This window comes from Lipophrys pholis (genome assembly GCF_963383615.2).
Source record: "Lipophrys pholis genome assembly, chromosome: 13".
In the NCBI taxonomy this organism is placed as follows: Eukaryota; Metazoa; Chordata; class Actinopteri; order Blenniiformes; family Blenniidae; genus Lipophrys; species Lipophrys pholis.
The window spans coordinates 17,412,040-17,435,900 of NC_137632.1; the positions used below are offsets into that span (position 1 = coordinate 17,412,040).

The following is a 23,861-nucleotide window of genomic DNA, read 5'->3' on the forward strand; positions in this document are numbered from 1 at the left end:
AGACCTCATCCTAAGGTCGGACCTCATGGTTCTGGGGGTTATTTTATTCATGTACTATATGTTATCAAACTTAAGTAGTAGTAGTATATGTGTTGTTCGTGTCAGTCAGTTTATTGACATACAAATATATACATATATACTATATTTGTTTTATTGCTCAAGGTTATGAAACAGTTTTTAAAACAGCTTTTTCCATTTCTGTGAAATGTTTTTGGAGCATGATTGATTGATTACTTGATCAACAAACAAAACAAACAATAAAAAAAGAAAAAACATCTAAGTCAATTAAATGATTGTAGAAAGGATAACATAATCTATCTTTGATATGTGCTAATCTGTATTTCCATGATCAAAAAGGAGTAGGAAAAAGTATAAACTTATTGTAACCTACCCCTTTGCATCTTTATCAATAGCTAAGTTCTTTAGAACAATACATTTTTCTGAATATAGCATCAACGGTCAACAGTGTTATTGTTACATTCAGACAACCAACATCAATGACTAAAGCTTTTCTCCAATATTTGCAATATATTTCTCAATACAGCATTATCCACAAACACACCAACCCTCTTAGTCATTGTTACATAGTGTACCTGGCGAGAATCAATTCTTTACATCTTTTGTTGAACTGAATTATCTTTGATATTTGTTTTATTTCCACACACAATTTGTTTCATAGTTTTTCGTCCACGGTTAGTAATGTAGACAGTTGTCAAGGTAGTGCGCACGTTAGGAATTCTTAGATGTAACTTTCCTTTTAGATCACAACCTCTTTCTTTTTCACAGAACAATGTCTGAATCTTACGTAGCAGTAAGTTATTCTTTGCTTGGTTTTGAAGTCCACTACTGGAAAATGATTACTTTTTCCCAGGGAGGGTATTATTTGTTTTTCTTTTTTAGTATTGTGCAAATGCTGAGAGGCATTCACACATTTGTGATCCAAAACTTTATTATTATTATTATTATTATTATTATTATTATTATTATTATTATTATTATTATTATTATTATTATTATTATTATTATTATTATTATTATGCTGAAAGGCCTTCCGCTTTATTTAGTCTTCAGCATTCACACTTGCATTTTCTTCTGGAAATGCAAACCTATCGTTATTATATAATAATTCTCATTTCAATAATCGTTTTACAGCAGCATGAGCAAATGTGAGACGTTAGAGTGTATTTTATTTAGCGAGGTCATGAGCGTCAGAGGCCTCGCCTTCTTCAAGCAAGTGCGTCAGCGGCAGCTTCGCTTCTCATTGGTTGAGCGCTCCGATTCAAGAGTACACGTGACCCCCTGCCATTTGACGGTAATGAGACTGCGCAATGGGTGTTAACGCTCCGGAGGCGCCTACAAGCCCGTGTTAATGTCATTTTTTTTTATATACAAAACATCCAGAGTGAATTCTTAATCTTCTATGCGCTGCTCGAAGTGCTTGACGTTGTGTCGCCATGCGGCGCAGTAAGATTGAAGTGGACCGCTACGTGTCCTCGGTTCAGAGCTCCTCTCCCTCACTCAAAGAGGTAAGTTGTGCCCGCCGCTAACGTTAACGTGCCGCTGCCATCATGTTAGCTCGACATGTGTCAGCCAACCGGCGTGAGGAGACGTACCGGGACCACATGTTTTCGCTCGCCCCGGGGTCTAATGTCGGTTAGCGTGATTTCTAAGAGGGCTGGCGTCCGTTTTGGTCCTCGTCACGTCTGTGAAGTGGCCCCCACCAGCTCGCTGCACTCTCCCCGCTTGAGGCTGGAAATCGCGCGGTCTGATCCTTTAGCCGTGCTAGCAGCAGCTAGCCCCGGCACAGGCAGCTTCAGCCCTCGATCAAACCTCACCAGCTTGAAATACCCCGCTAATAAACGTGGTGTGGTGTTCATCTAAAACACTCCAACGTTCTGAACTTCACGAGCTGCACGTTAAGTCACACCATTCAGCTCAGTATGAAGTTAAATACGTAAGTTGGCTGATTCGTGACAATTACAACGTCCCGTTATTCCCGGTCCCTGTTTTTCTTGCTCTCTTTGGACCTTCATATTTTAAACATAAAGGCTAACGAGACTAGTAGTAGTCCTCTTAATTTTCCAAGTCGTCCTTCAAAAAGGAAAACGCCATTCCTGAGGTCTTGGTTGATGTTAGTTGTTTGGTGTGAATGTGATCAGCTTATCATATAGATTGGAATTGCAAAATAGCCAAGCCTGTATGTAAACGATTGTGCAAAACACATGGGAGTGTGTATGTATGTAAGGGAGCGTGTCAGTGAAAAGTTCCAGAACATTCAATGGACGTTTACTGTCACCAGTATAAGAGTGTTTTATCAGTACATGGTTCCACAGAAATCCTAACACTTGATCTTGTAGTATTGGGGGGGGGGGGGATTCACCCACACACTCAACCACTCACCCACCCACCCACAGCAATGTTGGATTTTCATCATATTACTTATGGCATGTTTTTATTTGGGATAACACCACTTTACATTTAACTATGAATTAATTTCAATCATGCTTGATATGGTTAAACATGCAAAGAGTTGAACTGTTGTTTTTTCTTCTCAACAGAGGCCCATTAAAGGATTTTTATTTGCTAAATTGTACTTCGAAGCAAAGGAATATGAACTTGCAAAAAGGTAAGAAAACAATCTTCCCTGTAGTCTACATGCTGCCATTGTGACTGAGTGTGTGAATGTATAGATACAAGTAACTGGTTGTGTGAATTGCTTTTTGAAAAAACCCGGCATGTCTGCAAAATCCACTATCATTCTACCAAATGTCTTATGACTTGTCGTTGTTATCCATATTTCATCTTGCCTGTCTCTCAACCTTTTTTCAGACATGTGTCAGAATATCTCAAAGTCCAGGAGAGGGATCCCAAAGCACACAAATTCCTTGGTCAGCTCTACGAGAGAGAGGGAGACGTCAACAAGGCAGTTGGATGCTACAAGGTAGAGTGAGCAACCCCCAAGCTTATAGTATGCAACAAGTGTGCTTGAGTTGATGGAGTGGATTGTGTCAAACAGTATCCGTATACAGGTACAGTCTGTCCAGCTGCTGCATCAATTCTGTCGAAGCAACCAAACGGGTATTTTGAGTGGTTATAAATACCTGTGTTGGGAGTGGTTATTACACCCATATGTGCTGTGACTGTGCTCATTGTTATTGTGGTGATCAGCAATTACCTGTGGAGTTTCATTAGAAAATAAATTGATGCTCTTCTTGTAGCACTGGGTGATGTGACCCTTCGCTCTCCCTCTGGTGTCCATTTCAAGGCATTTTTGCCGGTGGAAGCTTCTCGGTGGCTGACGTGCCCCAAGCAAGCAAGCTGAGGATTCAGCATCAAAGAACGCGTAAAGTAACTTCTCTGAAAACACCAGACCGGTCTGTGGGAAATAAGGCAGCAACAGGCGTGTATCCATATGAGATACTCCACTTCAAATTACAGTGCGAACCAGAGACTTATTTTCCGTGTTTTGCATTCGTCCATTTCTTTCAGCCCCAATTTACTAGCAGCATGAAAATAGCGATGCACGTTTTTTTTTTTTTGCTTCCGATCCCGATACCTGAATTTTGATATCTGTCGATACCGATATTATTTCGATACCAGAGCTGTTGGGTTAAATATTATCCTTATTGTTGATTTTATGAGACTGAAACAAACTCTTCCCTACAGGCAAGTATGAAATGTACGAATATGTGCATGTATTCTCTCAAAGGGCAACTTCAGGTTAGTATAAGGTCAGTAAAAGAAACAGTACAAACAATTTTTTGTTCAATTTGGACAACATGGGGACTACGTGACATCATTTCATAATAAAGATACATACATTTGTTCTATCGAACTAGTTAGCTCTAATTTGTGTATGTGTGTTTATTGTTTTAATCCATATTAAACCTCAGCAGGTTGTTTATCCACCAAAATGTTTTTTTTTTTCTTTTTAAATAAACAATGTGAAGAGCAGGTTAATTTCTGCATCAATGTCTACATTTAATTGTATCAGCGCTGTGTGGGAGTAAGGGGGATGTGGGTGCAAAATCTGTACTCTATTTTCACTAAACAGGGAAATAACAATTTCTTAGAGTTGTGTATATGTTTGGATCCTTCAGTCAATAAAACCAACTACAGAAAGTTTTATGCTGTTAAAATAACTGGCTCAATAATTGACTACTCTATTAAACATATCCATTGATACTTCAATGAAAGAACCCATAAATGGAAGTAGCCATTTTTCACACCATTATATTTTTTAAATAGCCATGTCTTATAGATGAATCAAAAGCATAAAATAATAAATTGATGCTGATGCTTCTTGCCTTCTGTGTTTCTGTAGCGCTCCGTGGACTTGAACTCCACCCAGAGGGACCTGGTGCTGAAGGTGGCTGAGCTGCTTGTCAGTAAGGAGGAATCTGACAGCAGAGCTGAGTTTTGGGTGGAGAAAGCTACAAAGCTTTTGCCAGGAAACCCTGCGGTCTTTAACCTAAAGGTCAGCTCCAATCACACCTGTCACACACTGCCTTTGTCAACTGCCAAGTATCTCAACTTGCCCTTTATGTGCAGCTTCCTCATTCATATGTAGCTGCAAGTTAAACTGATGCATAATATTTGACCACCTCATTTTTGTGCTCCATCCCATTCAGGAGCGTCTCTTGAGTCGGCAGGGTCAGCAAGGTTGGAACCGGCTCTTTGATCTCCTTCAAGCTGAGCTGGGGGCACGGCCAGCTGATGCCCATGTGAACGTGAAGTTGGTTCAGCTCTTCTGTCAGGACGGCCGTCTGGATGAAGCAGTTAAACATTGTCTGGCAGCTGAGAAAAAGGGCATTTTGCGTCACAGTTTGGACTGGTACACCGTGGTGGTCAACACTTTGCAGGTCAGCACATACTTTAAAAGGACCGAAGTGTACATTGTAAATGCTTAATCTAATAGCGCCAGTTTTTTTTGTTATTATTATTATTATTTTATATATTTAAACACACACAAATGGTGGTCTAGTGTCATCTTAGGCCTCTTAAGCTGTCAAAGCAAGTAAAGAATCGACGACCTGTGTTTCAGGAGTATCTTGCTCAGCCCAGTGTCTCAAGCAATGAGAAGATGAGTCGGCGCCTGCAGAGAGAATTGCTGTTGGCTCACTGCGGCCTACTGAGAAACACCCTGTCTGAGAGCGGCATGCAGCCCAGCCTCGATGCATTCAAAGGGTCAGTCAAACTCCAGTGTGTTTATATGCATGTTTTATGGGGAAAAAGCTGCATCAGTGAAATGAAATGCAAAAATATTTTGTGCATTTTTGTAGTTTTGACCAAGCTATGCAGACGCTGAGCAGTGTAGCAAGTCGCCACCCAGACGACCTCAGTGAGGTGTTTGTGGAAATGAAGGGTCACCTTTACCTCCATGCAGCCACATTGCTGTTGAAATTGGCTCAGAATCACCAACAGACCTGGAGGGCCATCATCGACTTAGCTGCACTGTGCTACCTACTGGCATATCAGGTAAAAGTTAGAATTCTACTCTTGCTGTATCTAGCTCATGTTTTATTTAGGATTTATTTTGGGAAGACATTTATTGATTTGTTTGTTCTTCTGCCAGGTCCCCAGACCAAAGGTAAAGATGACCAAAAGAGACCAGTCTGCCCCACAACTTTTGGAGCTGCTAGCCAACGACCGACAAAGCCAGGCTGGACACATGTTGCTCAACCTGAGCACTGATTCCTCCGCTTTAATCAGAGAGGTCTGTCTTTGAGTTCTTATTCAATATAAAACAATCTTGCAGCAGTCCCGTGCAGAGTGAACAGTACATACACTAATTATGTGGCACCTGTATTGCTTGATTTTACTGGCTGATTTAAAAGTCATAGACTGTTTTACCATTTTCCTGTCTGATCCACCAAATGCAAGAGCAGAGAAAAGATCTGGTCTGGTCCACTTGGTGATTCTCTGCAAAAACGTCTCACACCATCAAGTACTTAGTAGTGCAGTAGATTATAGTGATCAAATGTTCCGTTTTGCCACAACGTCTTTTTGTGTCTTGTCTCTCTTTTTTTTTTTTTTTTTTCCCCAATTCATGAAAGTATCTGGTTCCAATGCTTTTCAAGTGGCTATTAAGTGGCACTTTGCAAGGAATAATACGATACTAGTGTAATCCCCAAGCGGCTGATTTGTTTGTGGCTGTTGCACTCACAAAGGGAGCAGACATTAGAGGCTTATGGCAAGCCGTTTTGAGCATTTATGGATATGGAATAAATTCTCAAACGGCTTGCCATCGAGGCGACCGGAAATATTGTCTGTAATCTGCCGACAACATGTCAAAGCGCTAGTGCTAACTTTCAAAAGAACTGAAGAAAAATTTTTACATTTGCCAGCCCAAATGGGCCATTTCACATTTTAGTTGCTTGAAATAGTTATTTTTTTATATTACGGTTTTCTATACAGACGCTGCATTATTGACACCATTGTTTAATTTGGGAGCTGTTCAAGTTCTTTTTTGGTTTATTGGGGGTGGTTTGGTTATCAAACAGGGTATTTTAAGCATGTTGACTGACCTCAAAGAAGCCCAACGTGTTTTTTGTCTTTGTTATACAGATTAGTTTTCTAGTTTTCTTTAAATCTGTTATGGTTGTAAAGCAGCTTGGTGTAAACCTCAAGTATCTTTTAAATCTCAAGCTGACATCACTTGTCGCTGAAGTAGTTGTGTCACCCCATGATAGAACAGCAGAGTTTTGCAACACTGATCCTGGGATGACACCCGTGCTTCTGTATGGATGTACCGAGCGTGCGAGTGAACGAGACTAAAGTCCTGCAACAATGAAGCCATGAAAACAATAGAGAGCTTGACATTCTTGTTTAACATGGCTTTTATTGATTAAACCTGAGGGAAGTACAACTGATACCATTTTTAAAATCCTTTATTGTATTGTAACTGTAGTATCAAGGTGTTTCCCTCCTATAGTCCTCCAGTTTATGATTTATTATTATTATTGATTTAGTGTTTAAATGCGACGTGAAATGGATGCAGAGGGCAGTCATCCAATCAGAAATGTTTAACACTCGAGGCCCCACCCCCAAGGTTCCCAAACATTCTGAAAGCACTACTCTCCTGAAAAGGGACATAATTCTCGATCACTGCTGAAGCATTTACACTAACAGAACTCCAAACAATCCTTTGGACGCGACCTATATCACTTTGAAAATATAAGCAACAAATCAGATGTTCTTTTTAAAACATATGCATGTTGTCTCTGTGTAGGTGGTGGAGGCATTTGGGAACCGGAGTGGTCAAGACTCCCTGTTTGAACTCCTGTGGGGTCCCCAGGCATCTTCTGGATCCTCATTTATTGCTAATGATGACATTCGTTCCATTAGCTCGGTGGCTCCAGAGATCTCTCACCTGGCCAAATGCGACAATGGTACAAAACTATCTCATTGCTTGAATATTGTATCCAAGAAAATGTGTCCTCCTTTCATTTCAGTCGAACACTAATAATTTTGCTGCCTCGTCTGTAGGCTCTATCCTGCTTCACGCTGGTGACCTGCAGCATCTTGGCTGGTTGGGTCTGCAGTGGACCCTGTCGGCCCAAAGACCTGCTGTCCGAGACTGGCTGCAGCAGCTCTTCCCCCGGCTCACACTCGAGACCTCCAAACTCAATACGAATGCCCCAGAATCCATCTGCCTGCTGGATCTTGAGGTAAACGGGAATCATGCAACATGGTCCATGTGACATGGGATGAAAAGTATTTTTGCTGATCCCAAAATTGTTTTACATGGAGCGAATTTATGTCCCAAGCTTTTACATTTCTTATGTTACCTAAATTTCTGTCGTCTTATTTTTCCTCACTCCAGGTGTTTCTGTATGGTGTAGTGTTCTGCAGCCACTGTCAGCTCCAGGAGACGGCAAAGATCAATAGTGGTGTGAAACAGCAGCAGCTTTATGAACCTCGCTGCCTCCCTTTGCCTCTCATGAGGCTTTTGACCACCGACAGACAGAGGGAGTGGTGGGATGCTATCTACAGTCTCATCCACAAACGTGCAGCGTGAGTGTTTTAACTGCACTCAAACATCATTTTTGTGCCAGAGTATTAGCTATTGTGCTCTGGCCACATGTGACATAGGTATGGTGGCTTTGTCTAAGAATTCATTGCTTATCTTTGTGGGATTCCTCACAATATAGTACTTAAGGTATTTCCTCTAACAAATGGTTCAGTTTCGATTTGGACCCCTGTATGTGTACCAGCTTTGTCTTTCAAAGAGGATTGTTGGATTTTTCTGTTTTGCCACTCGGCTTTTAATAGAGTATTTCAGGTTGATCCATTTTTTGTTTGGCTCCTGTAAGAGACCAAAACAGGATATTTTTACAACTAACAACATGGAGTTTTTATGTTGGCTGTTGTTGATTTATTCAGTGCATGACATCTGTCCTTTTACAGTCCTGGCATGTCGGCCAAGCTGCGGATGATCGTGCAGCATGGGTTGAACACGCTGAGGGCCGGAGAGAAAAATGGGCTTCAACCAGCAATGGCCATCCACTGGGCTCAGAGTCTCAGCCAGACGGTAAACACACAAACTGATGCACTCAGTCGTTATCAAAAAACGCAATTTACAAACTTCAGCTTTTGAACTTTGTGTTGTTTACTTCTGAAAGCAGTGAAAGGATTTTGACTTTTTAAATGATGTAAAATTAGACTGGGGGCCCTGGTTGGCCGTGGGGCTGGACTTTGTACAGCGTCATTGATTTTAGATGGAAAACGCACTTAAGGGAAAACAAAACTATAACTAGTTACACTGATGGTTAAAATGAAGTCTGGGAACTTTTGCCAGATCCAGTGCAGATGCACGTCTTCACACCTGTTGCTGTTTGTCATTCATACTACAAATGTGTCCCAGTGTAAAGTTTGGTATGTCAGAACAGCCACATGTGCCAACTGACTCACAGGGCCTATGCTAACACTTGGCACAAGGATACAAAGTGCCACAGATGCCTCTGACATCTAAATATCTGCCTGTTTAATAACCCAGGGTGATGGAATCAACTCGTACTACGACCAGAAGGAGTACGTTGGCCGCAGTGTCCATTACTGGAAGGTGGTCCTCCCACTACTGGAGAAAGTCAAAAATAGACGGAGTATACCCGAACCCCTTGAGCCTCTCTTTATACACTTTCCATCCAAAGACATTCAGGTTTGTACTACTGTTGTGTTTTCATTTTCCATGAAGAAATGTTGATGTTTAAATGGTAATCTTAAATGGTTTTTGAGTCTTTGATATTTTGTATCCACAACTGTGGCTTTTCATAGTGGTTATATTTAGTGGGATTGTTGATTAAATTAACATTTCTGAAAGCAAGCATGATGTTAAATATACATTGGAGACCCAAACTGTTGTCTAACAACCCACACATTTTTTTATTCTGTAAATTACAAATATGAATCCCTCAGTCCCTGTCAAAGCAACATTTGTAGTAGAACTGGCTTTATGTACCACATACCCTAACAATTTTTGCATGATTGTGTTACTTTTCAGATTTCTGCAGTGAAAGGTTTTGAAGAGGAAGCAAAAATAGCCTATTCAGCTCTCCTAGACATTGAAGGAAGAACAGAAGAGGCTATTGCTACACTGGAAACCATCAATAACATGTCTTCGATTTGGCATCTAGCGCAGGTGGATCATACAAACACGTAGTGAGACGGCTTCCAACTCGTTTCTTTCCAAACATTGGTTCACTACCTTTTTTCCCTCTTGGAAGTTCTTAGATGACCTCTGTTTTGCCAAAACGTCATTGTGACTCAAAACGTTTTTTCGAATTATTTTTGCGAACCTCAAAGCAATCCAAACTGCAGCTCCCGCCCTGTGATTTCTGGTGACCCATACCCCAGGTTGGGAAACACCCACAAGTTTTGATAAATCAAAAAAAAAAAAATGTTTTGATGCAATTTTAGGTCCAATTCTCAGTGGTTTGGTAGAAGTGGTTATAATGATTGAAATTGTCTGAATCAATTTGTCCAAGTTGAATTTTTATATTTCCAAAACTGTTTGAATTTGTATTGAACTGAGTTGATGGTGCGTTGTGTCCAAGGTACTGACTGCTTCCCCCACACGGTTACCGTCTTGGTTTTTTAAAAATTCATGGTGCTTTCTTCGTAGATATATCAACGGCTTTCAGAGGAGGCCAGCAACGGGGTGGAAGAAACTCAAGACAGGTGCATCACGTTTCTTAAAAAGTTTAGGACCTACCTGAAGAAGATCTACTGTGCCAATGCTGATGACATTGAAAAGGTAAATTTGAATTTGCAATCTTCTAATCTCAACAACAAAACTTGCAACTTCAATTTTTGCAATTATTGTACTGTACTGTAATTTTTGTTGTATTGACATGCTGAGAAGTTTTTGCACTTAAACAGATCTTTGTGGTCACGACATACTCTTTGTATTCCAGCTGCCCGTGTCCATGGAGGAGGTGGTTGATCTCCTGAATGATGTAAATCAGCAGCTGGGGGAGACTGGAGAGGCCATAGATGAAGAGGATGAGGAGAAGGAGGGTGTTGGAGGACCAACTCTCTCCAGTCCTACAAATCTCACGGAACCCAGTGCAACCATATCCCACATTAAGTTTTCTACTCCCTCTCCTAACAAAAGCATAGTCTCTCCTTCCAAAAGACTGGTGAGTCTAGATCATCATTGGTCCACATATGACCGATTTTTTTTTTTTTATGTACCAACTTAGAATTTTCTCCATTGATCCACTCCTTCTCTTCAGATTTCTCCCAAGACGCCTCCTCATTGGGTAGAGGACCAGAAAAATCTCCTTCAAATGTTATGTCAGCAGGTCGAGGCCCTCAAGGTCAGAAAACTTGAATACAATTTAATGTAATTCTCATCTATCTAGAATTGATTCCACTAATGCTTGTGTGTTGTGCTTGACATGGATGAGCCAAATTGAACCACCTCTCAATCAATCCCTGTTTTGCAGAATGAAGTTCATGACCTGAGACACAACTCGTCAGGGACTACAGGCTCTCCTCATAAGATGTATGGAGAGTCCTACGGGGCTGAGGGCCTCCAGGAATCTTTTAACCCTGTCCAGTCTTACCATGGGGCCCCATTAACAGGTGAAGATGCTATGCCGAGTTCACATATTTTACTCTGTTTCTACAAGTATTTTACACAGACAATTTACTGTAACTTTTATTCTTTGAAGTTGCTACCACCGGGCCCTCTGGATACTACAACCAGTCTCCAGCTTATAACTCTCAGTATCTCTTGCGGCCAGCTGCAAATGTAACTCCGACCAAGGTAATTGTTGATGATTTAGATAAATGTGTTGGATAAAACATTCTCTCAGGATGTATTCAAGTAGAGATAATAATCTTACTTTTCCTTATACAGGGCCCAATGTATGGTGTGAACCGCATGCCACCTCAGCAGCATATGTATGCCTACCAGCAGCCTACTCACACACCTCCATTACAAACAGCTCCAGCCTGCATCTACCCTCCTCAAGAGCAAGTCTTTGGTGGCCCTCTTCGGTTTGAATCACCTGCAACAAGTCTTCTTTCCCCCTATGGTGAAGAATATTATAGCCAAAATGTCTCCCAGCAAACTACCAACCCCCCCTTGCCTGAGCCTGGTTACTTCACCAAGCCATCAGTAGTCCCTGCTCAGACACCAAAGAGCATCGAGGGGAAGCCTGCAGACTTTGGGAAGCTTTCCTTTAGCCAACAGGCTCCTGCTGAAGTCCCAAGAGTTCCGAGCTTCGGTGCAGGTCCAGTTTCTCAGTCTACACCATCAGCTGCTTTCAAATTCAACTCTAACTTTAAATCGAATGATGGAGATTTTACTTTCTCGTCCTCCCAAGCCAAGCGCAATGAAAGTTTGCTTGGTCTCCTCACGTCTGATATTCCTGCAAAAACCGATGTCCCAGAGAAGCCTTTAGCTCAGGAGCAGCCTTCCGGCCAGGCAGGCCTCTTCACCTTTGGCAACAAAACTGCGACAAGCTTCTCTTTTCTTGATCCTGCACCGAACACTGCCACTGGTAATCTGTTTGGGAAGGGAGAGCAGCCTTTCAAATTTGGGGATATTACCGCCCCGGTATTTGGAGTAAATCAGTCTGCAGCAGAGCAGGAAAGAGCAGTGGAGAGTGACAATGACAGCACTCATGTTGAAGAGGATGAAGACGGGCCTCACTTTGAACCAATTGTACCTCTTCCTGATAAAGTAGATGTGAAAACTGGCGAGGAAGAGGAGGAGGAAATGTTTTGCAACAGGGCAAAGCTGTTTCGATTTGACACAGAAACAAAAGAATGGAAGGAGCGAGGCATTGGCAATGTAAAAATCCTGAAACACAGCACTAAAGGCAAGGTCCGGCTCCTAATGAGAAGGGAACAGGTCCTTAAGATCTGTGCAAACCACTACATCACCGGAGATATGCTGCTGAAACCAAATGCTGGCTCTGACAAATCATGGGTGTGGAATGCCATTGACTATGCAGACGAGGAGCCGAAGCCTGAACAGCTTGCCATACGCTTCAAAACTGTGGATGAGGCATCACTTTTCAAAGCCAAGTTTGAGGAAGCCCAGAAAGTTGTGTGCAAATCACCTGAAAAGCCCACTCAACAGGAGAGGAAAGTGGATAGCTCGAGAAACTCGGAATCATTGGCAGCTCAGTTTGCACTTAAAGAAGGGGAATGGGAATGCACTGTGTGCTATGTAACAAATCAACCTACACATATGCAGTGTGTCGCGTGTAACAGCGCCAACCCTAAGTCTTCATCAAAGCCAGACCTTCAGGCTTCTGCTGGAAATAAGGCCGGTCCATTCACTTTCAAATTTGGTACAGATTCATCAAAACCAAGTAGTTCTGGTTCCACCTTTTCTGGATTTGGTACGTTTGGATCTTCAGCTCCCTCTTCATTTACATTTGGCATCAGCTCCTCAAAACCTGCTGAGACTAGTGGCAGTGCCCTCGGTGGTTTTGGAGCTCAGTTTGGCAAGAAGCCAGCTCAATGGAACTGTGATAAATGCTCTACAGAAAATGAGGCCTCCGCAAACAATTGCGTTTCTTGTAAGGCACCTAAAATCTCAGATAATCCTCCTGCCACAGCACAATCTGCACCAGCTACAGATCTACCTGTTTCACAGCCAAGTGTGTCTGTTGATTCTGGATTTGCTGCGTTGTTTGCCAAGAAGCCTGGACAATGGGACTGTGATGTATGTGAAGTAAGAAATGAGGCATCGGCTAAAAAATGTGTCTCCTGTCAAAGCCCAAACCCATCTCCTGAATCGAAAGCGGTTCCAATGGCTTCAAATTTGCCACCAATGTCAGAACTAGGGACTGGTTATGCAAAGAAAGATGGGCAGTGGGATTGTAAAGCCTGTCTCATCAAAAATGATGCATCAGCTGTAGAATGCATGGCCTGCCAAGCACCAAGGGAGAAGCCCTCTCTCGAAGTCATGTTCGGCAAAAAGGATGGAGAATGGGATTGTGAGATTTGTTTGGTGCGGAATAATATATCTGCTGATGTATGTGCAGCCTGTCAGACCCCAAATCCCAATGCTAAAAGCACAAGTAGCACTGCTTCGTCAGCTTCTACCTTCAGCTTCTCCTTTGGGTCTAAGAGTTCATCCAGCCAGCCGGAAGCCACTGGATTTACAATGCCTTTTGGAGCAAGCAGCGCTTTTCAGTTTGGTCAAAACAAAGAAAAAGTTTCTGCTGCATCTTTCAAGTTTGAGGCTCCACAGACTGCAGCTAGTACCACTAATTCCTCTGGATTCTCTTTCTCGATGCCCATGCCAACTGGTGGCTTCAAGTTTGGCATTCAGGAACCTGAAAAGGAATCGGAGTCAACTGACATTCAAACCCCATCAGGTTCCGCCTCCAGTTTTCTCAAAAGTATAGCTGACAAACACAAAGAGAAAGAAAGTGTGTCTGTATCATCAGTAAGCGAATCGGAGCTAGCTCAAAATCCATTATTTTCTGACAAATCGAATGCATTCAGCTTTGCAGATTTGGCAAAAACCACCGGGGGAGACTATCAGTTTGGTGAGCAAGATCCTGATTTCAAAGGTTTCTCTAGAGCTGGTGAGCAGGTATTCTCATCATTGCAGGCAACCCCAACCAAGCCAGATGGCCCAAATGAATTCGAAGATGATGAGATGTATAAAACCGAAGAAAATGATGATATCCAGTTTGAACCGGTGGTCCAAATGCCTGACAAGGTGGATCTGGTAACGGGGGAAGAGGATGAACAGGTTCTCTATGCCCAGCGTGTCAAACTCTTCAGGTTTGATGCCGACACCAGTCAGTGGAAGGAACGTGGCGTGGGAGTCCTCAAATTCCTAAAAAACAACACTAATGGTCGATTAAGGGTGCTGATGAGAAGAGAACAAGTTCTGAAGGTGTGTGCCAACCACTGGATCACCACCACCATGAACCTCAAGCCACTCGCAGGCTCAGACAAGGCATGGATGTGGCTGGCCAATGACTTTTCAGATGGAGATGCGAATCTTGAACAGTTGGCTGCCAAGTTTAAAAGCCCTGAACTTGCAGAGGAGTTTAAACAAAAGTTTGAAGAATGTCAAAGGCTGCTCTTGGATATTCCACTACAAACTCCCCACAAGCTGGTTGACACTGGCAGAACAGCTCACCTTATCAAGAAAGCAGAGGAAATGAAGTCTGGTTTAAAAGATTTAAAATCGTTTTTGACAGATGAGAAAACGAAGATCAAGGACGATGATTCCCAGGTAGACATCACAACGACCACTGACATTTCAGGCCTTGTCATCAAACCTCATGGAGAAACAACTGGTCCCACCCTGGAGTGGGATAACTATGACCTCAGAGAAGAAGCTTTAGATGATACTGCGAACTCATCAGTCTATGCCTCACCCCTTGCCAGCAGCCCACTGAGAAAGAACCTTTTCCGCTTTGGAGAATCCACTGGTGGCTTCAACTTCAGCTTCCAACCTGGCATCAGTCCCTCAAAGTCTCCTGCTAAGCTTAACCAGAGCAGAGCCTCAGTGGGGACTGATGACGAGCAGGATGTGACCCAGGATGAAGACCGAGATGGACAGTACTTTGAGCCAGTCGTACCTCTGCCTGACTTGGTGGAAATTTCCACAGGAGAGGAAAATGAACGAGTGGTCTTTAGTTACAGAGCAAAACTGTATCGTTATGATAAGGAACTGGGACAGTGGAAGGAGAGGGGTATTGGAGATCTCAAGATACTGCAGAACTTTGAAACCAAACGAGTGAGGCTGATCATGAGGCGAGACCAGGTGCTGAAGATCTGTGCCAACCACTGGATCACAACGGCCATGAAACTGGAACCAATGAAGGGTGCAGAGAAGGCCTGGGTCTGGAGTGCCATGGACTTTACTGAAGAAGGAGAGGGTAAAATTGAACAGCTGGCTGTGAGATTTAAACTGCAGGACACTGCCAATACATTCAAGCAGGTCTTTGAAGAGGCCAGGATTGCGCAAGATAAAAAAGAGCTTATGGCTCCAGTCACATCAAGAGCTGCTGCACCGCAAGACAGTGGAGCGACTGAATCTCCAGAGGCCTCTACGGCTATATGTGGGAAAGCAGCCATAGCAGTTCTGGAGGAGACGACAAAAGAAAGAACAGAACCAGCTGCTGATGTTAGGCTGTCTACTGCTGGGCCTCCGAGTCCTGTCAACCCCACAAAGACTGTAGTGTCCCCCCCGAAGTTTGTATTTGGCACTGATAGCCTCCAGAAGATTTTTGGCTCTCCTAAATCTTACTCTGAAAATGAGAAGTCACCGACTTTGAAAGCCAAAGAATCTGGATGTCCAGCCAAGGCTTCGCTTGCAGCTTCCCCTGCTTTCAAAATCCCAGAGAAAGGTAAGAAAAAACCCTTACAGCATTTCTTATTTTCTATTTTTGAATGGGTATCACAACTGTCACTTTTCATTTTATCCTTACTCCGTTGTCATGTTCCATTGTCATGTTGCATCTCATTGCTCATCATCATCATAGTTGGTCCAAACCCATCTTGATTTTTCTCTCAAACTGCATTAAAAAAAAAGAAAATTGCTGATCCCATTAGTTTTCATTTATGTTGCTCAAACATGCTTTTTTAAGATCCAACCAAATTTATATACACATATATACTACATACATAAAAAGAAAATTATCAGCATTAGTTTTCAGTGAATATGTAGTACACACTTAATACATACGTTATACAGAATGTTTTGCTATACTTTAGTTGCACTATTCTCAGTATTTTCCATTTGAAACGACTTTGGCATTGTTTTCTGTTAATGATACCAGCCTCACAATTAGTTTCTCTTCACTCAACAACCCATCATCCTTTAGGGCTGGATTTTAGGCTTTTCAAAGATAACCCAATGGCTTTTTGGACCAGCACATCCACCACCCAATTTGAAACCCCAGGTACTCTAATCACTGCGGTGTGTGTTAACACTTCTCAGCTGTCACCTGGCTGACCCTTACTACTACTAGAGAGAAATAACCTGGATGCACGGAGTGAAACCAACAGTCAAACTAATGTGTTGCATGTCCAGTGTGAAGGATTCTGTCATCATAATAGCTAGATTGCCACAATTTTCACAAGACTTGTGTTTTGCACAGAAACACAACTTTATAATTAGAAAACTAAGTCTGAGGGGTTTTTTTTCCCCAGTTGTGTAATTATCAGAGTTTAAATTGGAGCAGTGTGTAAAGAATCAAATGATTTTATAGCCATCTTTATTCAGTTGTCCAAATGCTATCTTGTCTTTTCTTTTCAGACTACAACCTGTTAGTTTAATGTTTTAGTTGTAAATGCCATTTCACTTTTTTATAAAGGTCTTATTTACGTATAGACTTTCTCTTATGAATCTTATTAAGATTGACCCCCATCAGTATTATTCAAAAAAGAAATGAGAGCAATGTTATTACTGTATGTACATTCAGCTGGTTGATAACCAGGTGGGCTTCCAGCCCGGGTTTTGAATAGCAACAGGAAGCAAATGTCTCATGAAAGGTGAGCCCGAGAGAAATGGGCTGTGCAGACGTCACATGTACCATTTTTAGTGCTGGATGTGTAGCAACAGCGCGAAACGTAATTCTCCTGTCTGCTCTGACTTGTGCTGATGATGTGTACCTCAGCAAAGGCTAATTAGGGGTGCTCAGGTATTTTCCCTGCTTAATATTTCATTCCTGTGGCGTGCTGTAACAGCTCTACAACGTTAAATATAATGAACAGAGAAACAGTCTTTTAAAACAACGTTTTTTTGACTCACTGTGGTAACTGGGGCGCATGTTTGTCGTTGTTTTTTTGTTTTTTTTGATTGCTGTGCATGACTTGTTTGTGTGAGTATACTGTATGTGCGTGTGATTCTAACACCCGTGGTTATAAAAGCAATAGAATCGGCTTCCTCTTGGATTATTCATGCAAGTACTTCCCTCTCAACCTAATTGTCACATTTCTCTCTCTGTCTGTCTGTGACAGGTTCCGCTCAGGCAGAAACAGGTAGTGCAGGATCGAATGAGGACTCCGAGGTGGAAGTTGTGTTTGTCAAGGAGCCCACAGCTGAGCAAGCAGCTTTAGCCAGGGAACTTCTGCTGCCTCTCACGTTCTTCTGCTACCAGAATGAGCCGGGCTACACCAGTGATGATCAAGCTGATGGTGAGACCGTGGACAGAACATGCCTTTTGTAGCACACGACGATTTATATAATGCTCAGTCAACATTTAGTCATGTACATTAATGTTTTGATGCCAGTCATTTTGGGCATTTTTGTCTATCAGACTCCATTTCCTATTACATGTATATTTGACGGCACACACTAAGTCATATGGAATATATATTTGGTTGAAGAGTGCGCCAGGAACACGCATCACTTTTCCCATGCACAAATAGCATCGCTCATAAAAAGTAGGTCACGAAGCTGCAAGTAGTCAAAGCCTTCATAGTATCTCTCTACAGTGTTTTTCAAAGCATTAAAGTGAAGGTAAAGCTGTTTGACAGCAATTACATTTAGAAAATAAATAACCCCAAAAATGTGCAAATCAAAATTGGGTACTCGTTACTGTAAAATCGCTCATTAGAAAACTAACGGTGGGTTTTTAGTGACATCGGTCAAATGCAGGTGTCTCATTACATTTATGAATAGATGTATCATGTATGGGAAAAGTAGGAATATTGTAGTTCAATAAACAAAATGTTTCCTTTTTCCCGTGTGCCCTCGCACTGTGTAAGGTCTTTATTTATGGGGACAGTCAGATTTTCCTTCTTTCTAAGCTAATGGAGACATAATTTAAGGGAAATGTGTGATGACCTTTATTTTTCAGATGAAGACTACGAGTCGGCAGTGAAAGCCTTGAATGGAAAGCTGTACCCCGACCCTGCAGTGAAAAGGGCTGCAGCTTGCGCTGATGGTATGTATTCCATGTAAGATATGTAGCTCATTTACTGAGTGCATGTTGCTTGATTGGTTATATTAACAAACGTGACACTTTGGTGTTGGGAGACCTCCAAAGTACACATTCACTACCTTGGCCCCTCTAGCATAGACCAGGATAGACCTGCTCTTAGTGCCACAAGATGGCCGCATTAATAACTGATGGGTGGGCAAAAGAGAAAAGTCAAGTCTGTATTTTTTCCAGTTTGTTTCCACAGGAAATGATCCATTTCACATTTTAATCATTAGAATGTGTATTTGACAGTAATCTTTTCCTTCTGAACGTGTGCATCCTTCATTCAGAGCCAGACTGCCAAGTGGTGTGGGAGAAGAAGCCAACACCAGAGGAGGAGAAGAAGGCCAAGAGCCTCCAGCTTCCACCAACCTTCTTCTGTGGCCTGAGCACCACAGACAGCGACACAGACCACGACAAACCAGAAGACTTTGAGACTGAAGTCCTCAAAGCACAGGAAGAGCTGGTATGTTGCAAGGCTCTTCTCATTGTACAGATCTAATGTATTCCACATAGTCAAGGAATAACCTGAGTTTCATTTTTATCAGGTTGCTCAGTTCAATAGATCTGAGCCCCTGTCCAGCACTGCTGTTGAAGCGTCATCCAACCTGTCGTCCAGCACTACTGTTGAAGCGTCATCCAACCTGTCGTCCAGCACTACTGTTGAAGCGTCATCCAGCCTGTCGTCCAGCACTACTGTTGAAGCGTCATCCAGCCCGTCGTCCAGCACTGCTGTTGAAGCGTCATCCAGCCCGTCGTCCAGCACTGCTGTTGAAGCGTCATACGGCCTGTCTTCCAGCACTGCTGTTGAAGCATCGTCCAGCCTGTCGTCCAGCACTGCTGTTGAAGCGTCATCCAGCCCGTCGTCCAGCACTGCTGTTGAAGCATCGTCCAGCACTGCAGAGGCTCCAGGCAGCACATCAGATCTGGATGTACAGACCTCAGACCAGCCAGCAGAGACTCAGAATGAAACTCCAAGTGAAACTCGCAGTAGCAGCTCCCCCATTGACTTGTCAACTAAGAAGAGCCCAGAACCTGTGTCTATCGTCAGGACTGAGGCCAACACCTCCACTACTACAACTACCAGTCAAGGTGCAGAACTAACTCTACTAGAAAATAGGATATTTAGTGGAAAATGTAACTCCAGTCTCATGTAACTAAAGTAATTTACTGGAAGTTGTGAGTACAATGAGAGGGTGTCTGAGTTCTGTAACAAAATTAAATGTACCTTTACTCAAAAAAGACACAACAACAACTGAACTTAAATGTCATAGTATCCAGAAAATAGATTTCCTAAGCTACTACCACAGACTGTCCATCTATACACAGGTATTACAAACTGCATTATCAGTATTTAATACCTTTTATTTCTCTGTGCAGACTTGTCCTCTTTTGGATTTGACTCGCTGGGAGGCTTTTCTTTCGCCGACCTGGCCAAAACCACAGACGGATTTGCATTTGGGGAAAAAGGTCAGTGTCGACAGTTTTCCCCCTGGCATTGTTAGTTAAACATAACACCCCCCACCCGCCCCCCAAAAAAGATGTCATGATAAGCATTGTTTTTGTGTTTTGTTTTCAAAATGAAGACTCTAATTTCTCATGGGCGAATGCCGGAGCGTCAGTGTTTGGGACTGCACTATCCTCTGCACCAAAAAACAATGGAGATGGAAGTGATGAAGATGAGGATACAAATAATGTGGATATTCACTTTGAGCCAATCGTGTCGCTACCTGAGGTACTGTGAACTGACTTATTTTTCAGACATCAACATTAGTTAGTTTCCATCCTGAAGGCCCCTCCTCATCCTGATGCTTTGATTTGCCTCTCAGGTTGAGACCAAGTCCGGAGAGGAGGATGAGGAGATCCTGTTTAAAGAGCGTGCCAAGCTCTATCGATGGGACCGCGACCTCGGCCAGTGGAAGGAGCGCGGCATCGGCGACCTCAAAATCCTCTTTCACCCAAGCAAGCATTTCTACCGAATCCTGATGAGGAGAGAGCAAGTGCTGAGGGTGTGTGCCAATCACACCATCTCACCAGCAATGGAGCTGAAGCCCATGAACGCCTCGGCCAACGCGCTGCTGTGGACAGCCACAGACTACTCAGGTACACCGTCAGGTCCACCCGAGACACGAAGCCCGCAGGCGTGTGCCAATTGATAAGCTATATGTTGGCGATCAAATGCAAGGTTATTGAATTGCACTGGTCTCGCTCTGTTCTCAGTGAGATTTAAGTTGTTTATCAGCCGCGCAGCTTCTCTGGTGGTCACTTATCTCTGCCTTTCTGTTCACCAGATGGCGACGGCGCGGTGGAACAGCTGGCAGCCAAGTTCAAAACCCCGGAGATCGCCGAGTCCTTCAAAAAAATCTTCTGCGAGTGTCAGAGCCGGATAAGCCAGAGTGGCGATGACCCCTCATTCGTCTTCTCGCCACAGATGTCCAGAGTTCAGGAGCACTCCAGAGACACAAACCCTCGAGTGTTTCTCAAAGTGTGTGCCGACGAGCAGCCGCTGGGCACCGTCACTATCGAGCTGTTCGCTCACATTGTCCCCAAGACGGCAGAGAACTTCAGGGCTCTGTGTACCGGAGAGAAAGGCTTTGGGCTGCGGGACTCCATCTTCCACAGAGTCATCCCAGACTTCATGTGTCAGGTCAGCAAAATACCTTCAGATCGCCGCCCACATGTGAAAAATTCACACAGAACCGAAGTGATGTCACCAAATGTCTTTGGATTTTGTATCCAGATGTTCAGCTACAGAAATATTAGTTAGTTACACATCAGCTTTAGTAGTATGAGACAAGAAAATATCTAAGGATTTGGGCAAGTTTTAAAATTGCCACATTGGGACTGATGGCAGACTGGGTCAGAGATTTCCCAAAACTGCACTTTGGCATTGGCAGTCTTCAGTGCTCAGTATCCATCAACAGTATAGAGTGAAGACCGAGCCAGGCAGTCTGATCCAACAGGACTTTCCATCACTCAAACTGCTGCCAAGTATTGCTGCTTCTGATAAAAAGGTGTCAGTGTTGTGTGTTGGATTACTTTGCCACGGAGCAGTCAGGTGGTCATAATGTAGAGGCTGATCAGTGTACGTCAGACAATGAAATCAATGTCGTATCACAGGTAAGGAATAATGGATGTTCTCAATAGCCGATCTCCCTGTGAAGTCCCTAACGTGTTTTCCTTTGGCGCCTCAGGGTGGAGACCTCACCAAGAAGGATGGCACAGGAGGCAAGTCCATCTACGGCAGCAAGTTCGAGGACGAAAACTTTGACGTGCGACACACGGGCCCGGGCATCCTGTCGATGGCTAACCGGGGACGCGATACCAACAACTCCCAGTTCTTCATCACCCTGAAGAAAGCCGAACATCTGGACTTCAAGCACGTGGCTTTCGGCTGGGTCCGGGACGGCATGGATGTGGTGCAACAGATGGGAGAGCTGGGCACCAAGGGGGGCGTTCCCACAAAGAAACTGGTCGTCACAGACTGCGGACAGCTATAACTCTTCATATGTTGACCTCAGAATTCACGGCGGGGTTTAGGTTCAGCTCAGTCCTGGAAAAGCAGTGAGTCTCCTCCCGCTGTAGCCAAGTCCTCAGTCACTGGGCACATCACGGTCAGGACCTCTGGCCACAGAGAAGTGCAGCGCCGCTGTTTTTTCATGTCGTCACAAACGAGGAGCACGGTGTCGTGGAGCAAATGTGCACTTTTGTACTTTCATCTTATCATCTGTCTGTAACGTTTCAGTTATTTTGGGTGTATAACTGTAAATTCACTATTTTTTAAATGTGTTTGTGTTCCCTTTGTCTTGCATGTGCTTGATTTGACTGTGCTGGTCCTCTTCATGAGCCCCCCCCCCCCCCCCCCCCTTTTTTTTTTCCTTTTTTTTTTTTTTTTTTTTTAAGCAATCTTCACCGTGTTTAAAGGCGAGGTTGTTATTTAGTTGCACCGGCTGGTTTATTACTGTTCCCCTGCCTTTCCAGAAATGCTGCCTCTGTGTACGATCCTCTGCAGAGCGCCCCCCGGTGGCTTCATGATGCACATTGACTTAACAGAGCAGATATTGGGACATTCAACTTTCCCACCTGGCACTATGTTTCCCTGTGAGCGGAGGGCAGCCGGATGATTACATTGATTTGAATTTTACAAGAGTGACCCATCCCGTGTATAGTTTGAGATTATCTCTAGAAAATTGTGCTGGAATAATCTGCTGATTAATGAAAAATAAAGTTGCTTTACAAGTAATTACTGCATATTTGATGTTTCTTTCATTATGTAGCACATGAGAATGAAATGATGTTTTTTTTCCACTCTGTGTTTTGGTCGATTAAGTCTGCTGTTTTTATTATTCATACACGTTCTAGAAGTGCACAGGTGTTGCCATGACACTTCATAGTGAAATGTTCCCTGGTTTTGACAGTTGGACGTTTGGGATCTTTTTGCTCAGAGTCCTGTGAAGTTTCTATATTCAGTCCTCAACTGGAGACTGGGTGGTCCACAAGACGAAGTGCAGAATGTGGGACATCGGTGAGATGCTTTCTCATTCTGTGCTTCATCGCAGAAGCTGTGTGTGTCTGTTCCTGGTTCCTGTTTGTCCTCTGACTCTACATTGTCTTGTCCAGTTCTGTCTGAAGTTGACCACCTCGGGAAGCCTTCGATCAACTTGTGGCAAATGTTGATCGCACTCAGGAGTACGTGTGTTGCTTTACTTTCTGTATATACTCGATTTGATCCGTTTCAATATTCTCTTGACTGTTTGCACAAAACACTGCTGGAAAGTTACACAGCATTTCCCTTTTCTCACCGACAGGTTTCTGTATCAGTCCTGGAAAACATACATGTTAAGTTACTGTGCGACTTTTTCTTTTAAACATGAGAGTTTTGAAATGTCTGTTTAGTACATTGATTCTATATTGGCCTATTTGGCTTGACGGTGAATGCCGACTTCTCAGCGCCGTCTCAGTATTTCTGGTCATCGTGATTTGTGATGCCACTGCAAAGCTTCTCAAATTTTAAAACGGCCAGAGACTGAAACCAGATGTCAATCACCATCATGTGAACAGTCATTTACTCAACTTGAGCTCATTTTTCATGCAGTGTGTGGAAAACATTTTTGTCCTCTCTGTCTTCAGGCTAAATTGTGACGCAGCACTTCGAGCCTGTTAAGATATATAAGAATATTTGCTAGAAATTGAATAAAAACTACCTGCATGTGCGTGATTCAATTTGAGTTGAATCTGTATGCATATAATATTCTAATCTCTGTTTTTAAAGTGTAAGATGTTTTGTTTTGTTTTGTTTTTTGAATAGGCCTACATGTTACATTTACAAAATAAAGCCTTTGTAAAAAAAAATTTAAAAAAATTATTCATTTGGTCTGATAAGGTAATGGAATTTTTGTGAGAAACATCCACAGGATCAAACATAAATTAGAACAGCGAGCA

At 42.9% G+C, this 23,861-nt stretch overlaps 1 protein-coding gene across 2 annotated transcripts; it reads left to right on the plus strand.

Annotated features, from left to right (window-relative positions):
- Nucleotides 1-1,402: 1,402 nt before the first annotated feature.
- Nucleotides 1,403-22,669, plus strand: ranbp2 (RAN binding protein 2). 2 transcript variants are annotated; one of them, XM_080478798.1, is made up of 30 exons: nt 1,403-1,526; nt 2,559-2,626; nt 2,830-2,941; nt 4,325-4,477; nt 4,632-4,862; nt 5,045-5,187; nt 5,283-5,478; nt 5,576-5,716; nt 7,232-7,391; nt 7,489-7,670; nt 7,826-8,016; nt 8,410-8,533; nt 8,999-9,160; nt 9,503-9,640; nt 10,124-10,255; nt 10,416-10,640; nt 10,737-10,820; nt 10,950-11,088; nt 11,178-11,272; nt 11,366-15,839; nt 16,317-16,394; nt 17,455-17,631; nt 18,297-18,383; nt 18,710-18,885; nt 18,968-19,511; nt 19,800-19,889; nt 20,006-20,154; nt 20,249-20,522; nt 20,711-21,066; nt 21,614-22,669. In XM_080478798.1, the coding sequence occupies exons 1-30, from the start codon at nt 1,455-1,457 to the stop codon at nt 21,917-21,919; spliced, it is 9,459 nt and encodes a 3,152-aa protein (XP_080334924.1). In that variant the 5' UTR covers nt 1,403-1,454; the 3' UTR covers nt 21,920-22,669. The 2 variants fall into 2 exon arrangements, with proteins under 2 accessions (XP_080334924.1, XP_080334925.1); XM_080478799.1 differs by lacking the exon at nt 16,317-16,394.
- Nucleotides 22,670-23,861: the final 1,192 nt, after the last annotated feature.

Bases quoted from the DNA above. Each gene is read 5' to 3' on its own strand.
- ranbp2 (XM_080478798.1), top strand. From the start codon at position 1,455: ATGCGGCGCAGTAAGATTGAAGTGGACCGCTACGTGTCCTCGGTTCAG. The intron at 2,942-4,324 runs GTAGAGTGAGCA...GTGTTTCTGTAG, and splicing joins AGGCAGTTGGATGCTACAAG to CGCTCCGTGGACTTGAACTC. The intron at 5,479-5,575 runs GTAAAAGTTAGA...TTCTTCTGCCAG, and splicing joins GCTACCTACTGGCATATCAG to GTCCCCAGACCAAAGGTAAA.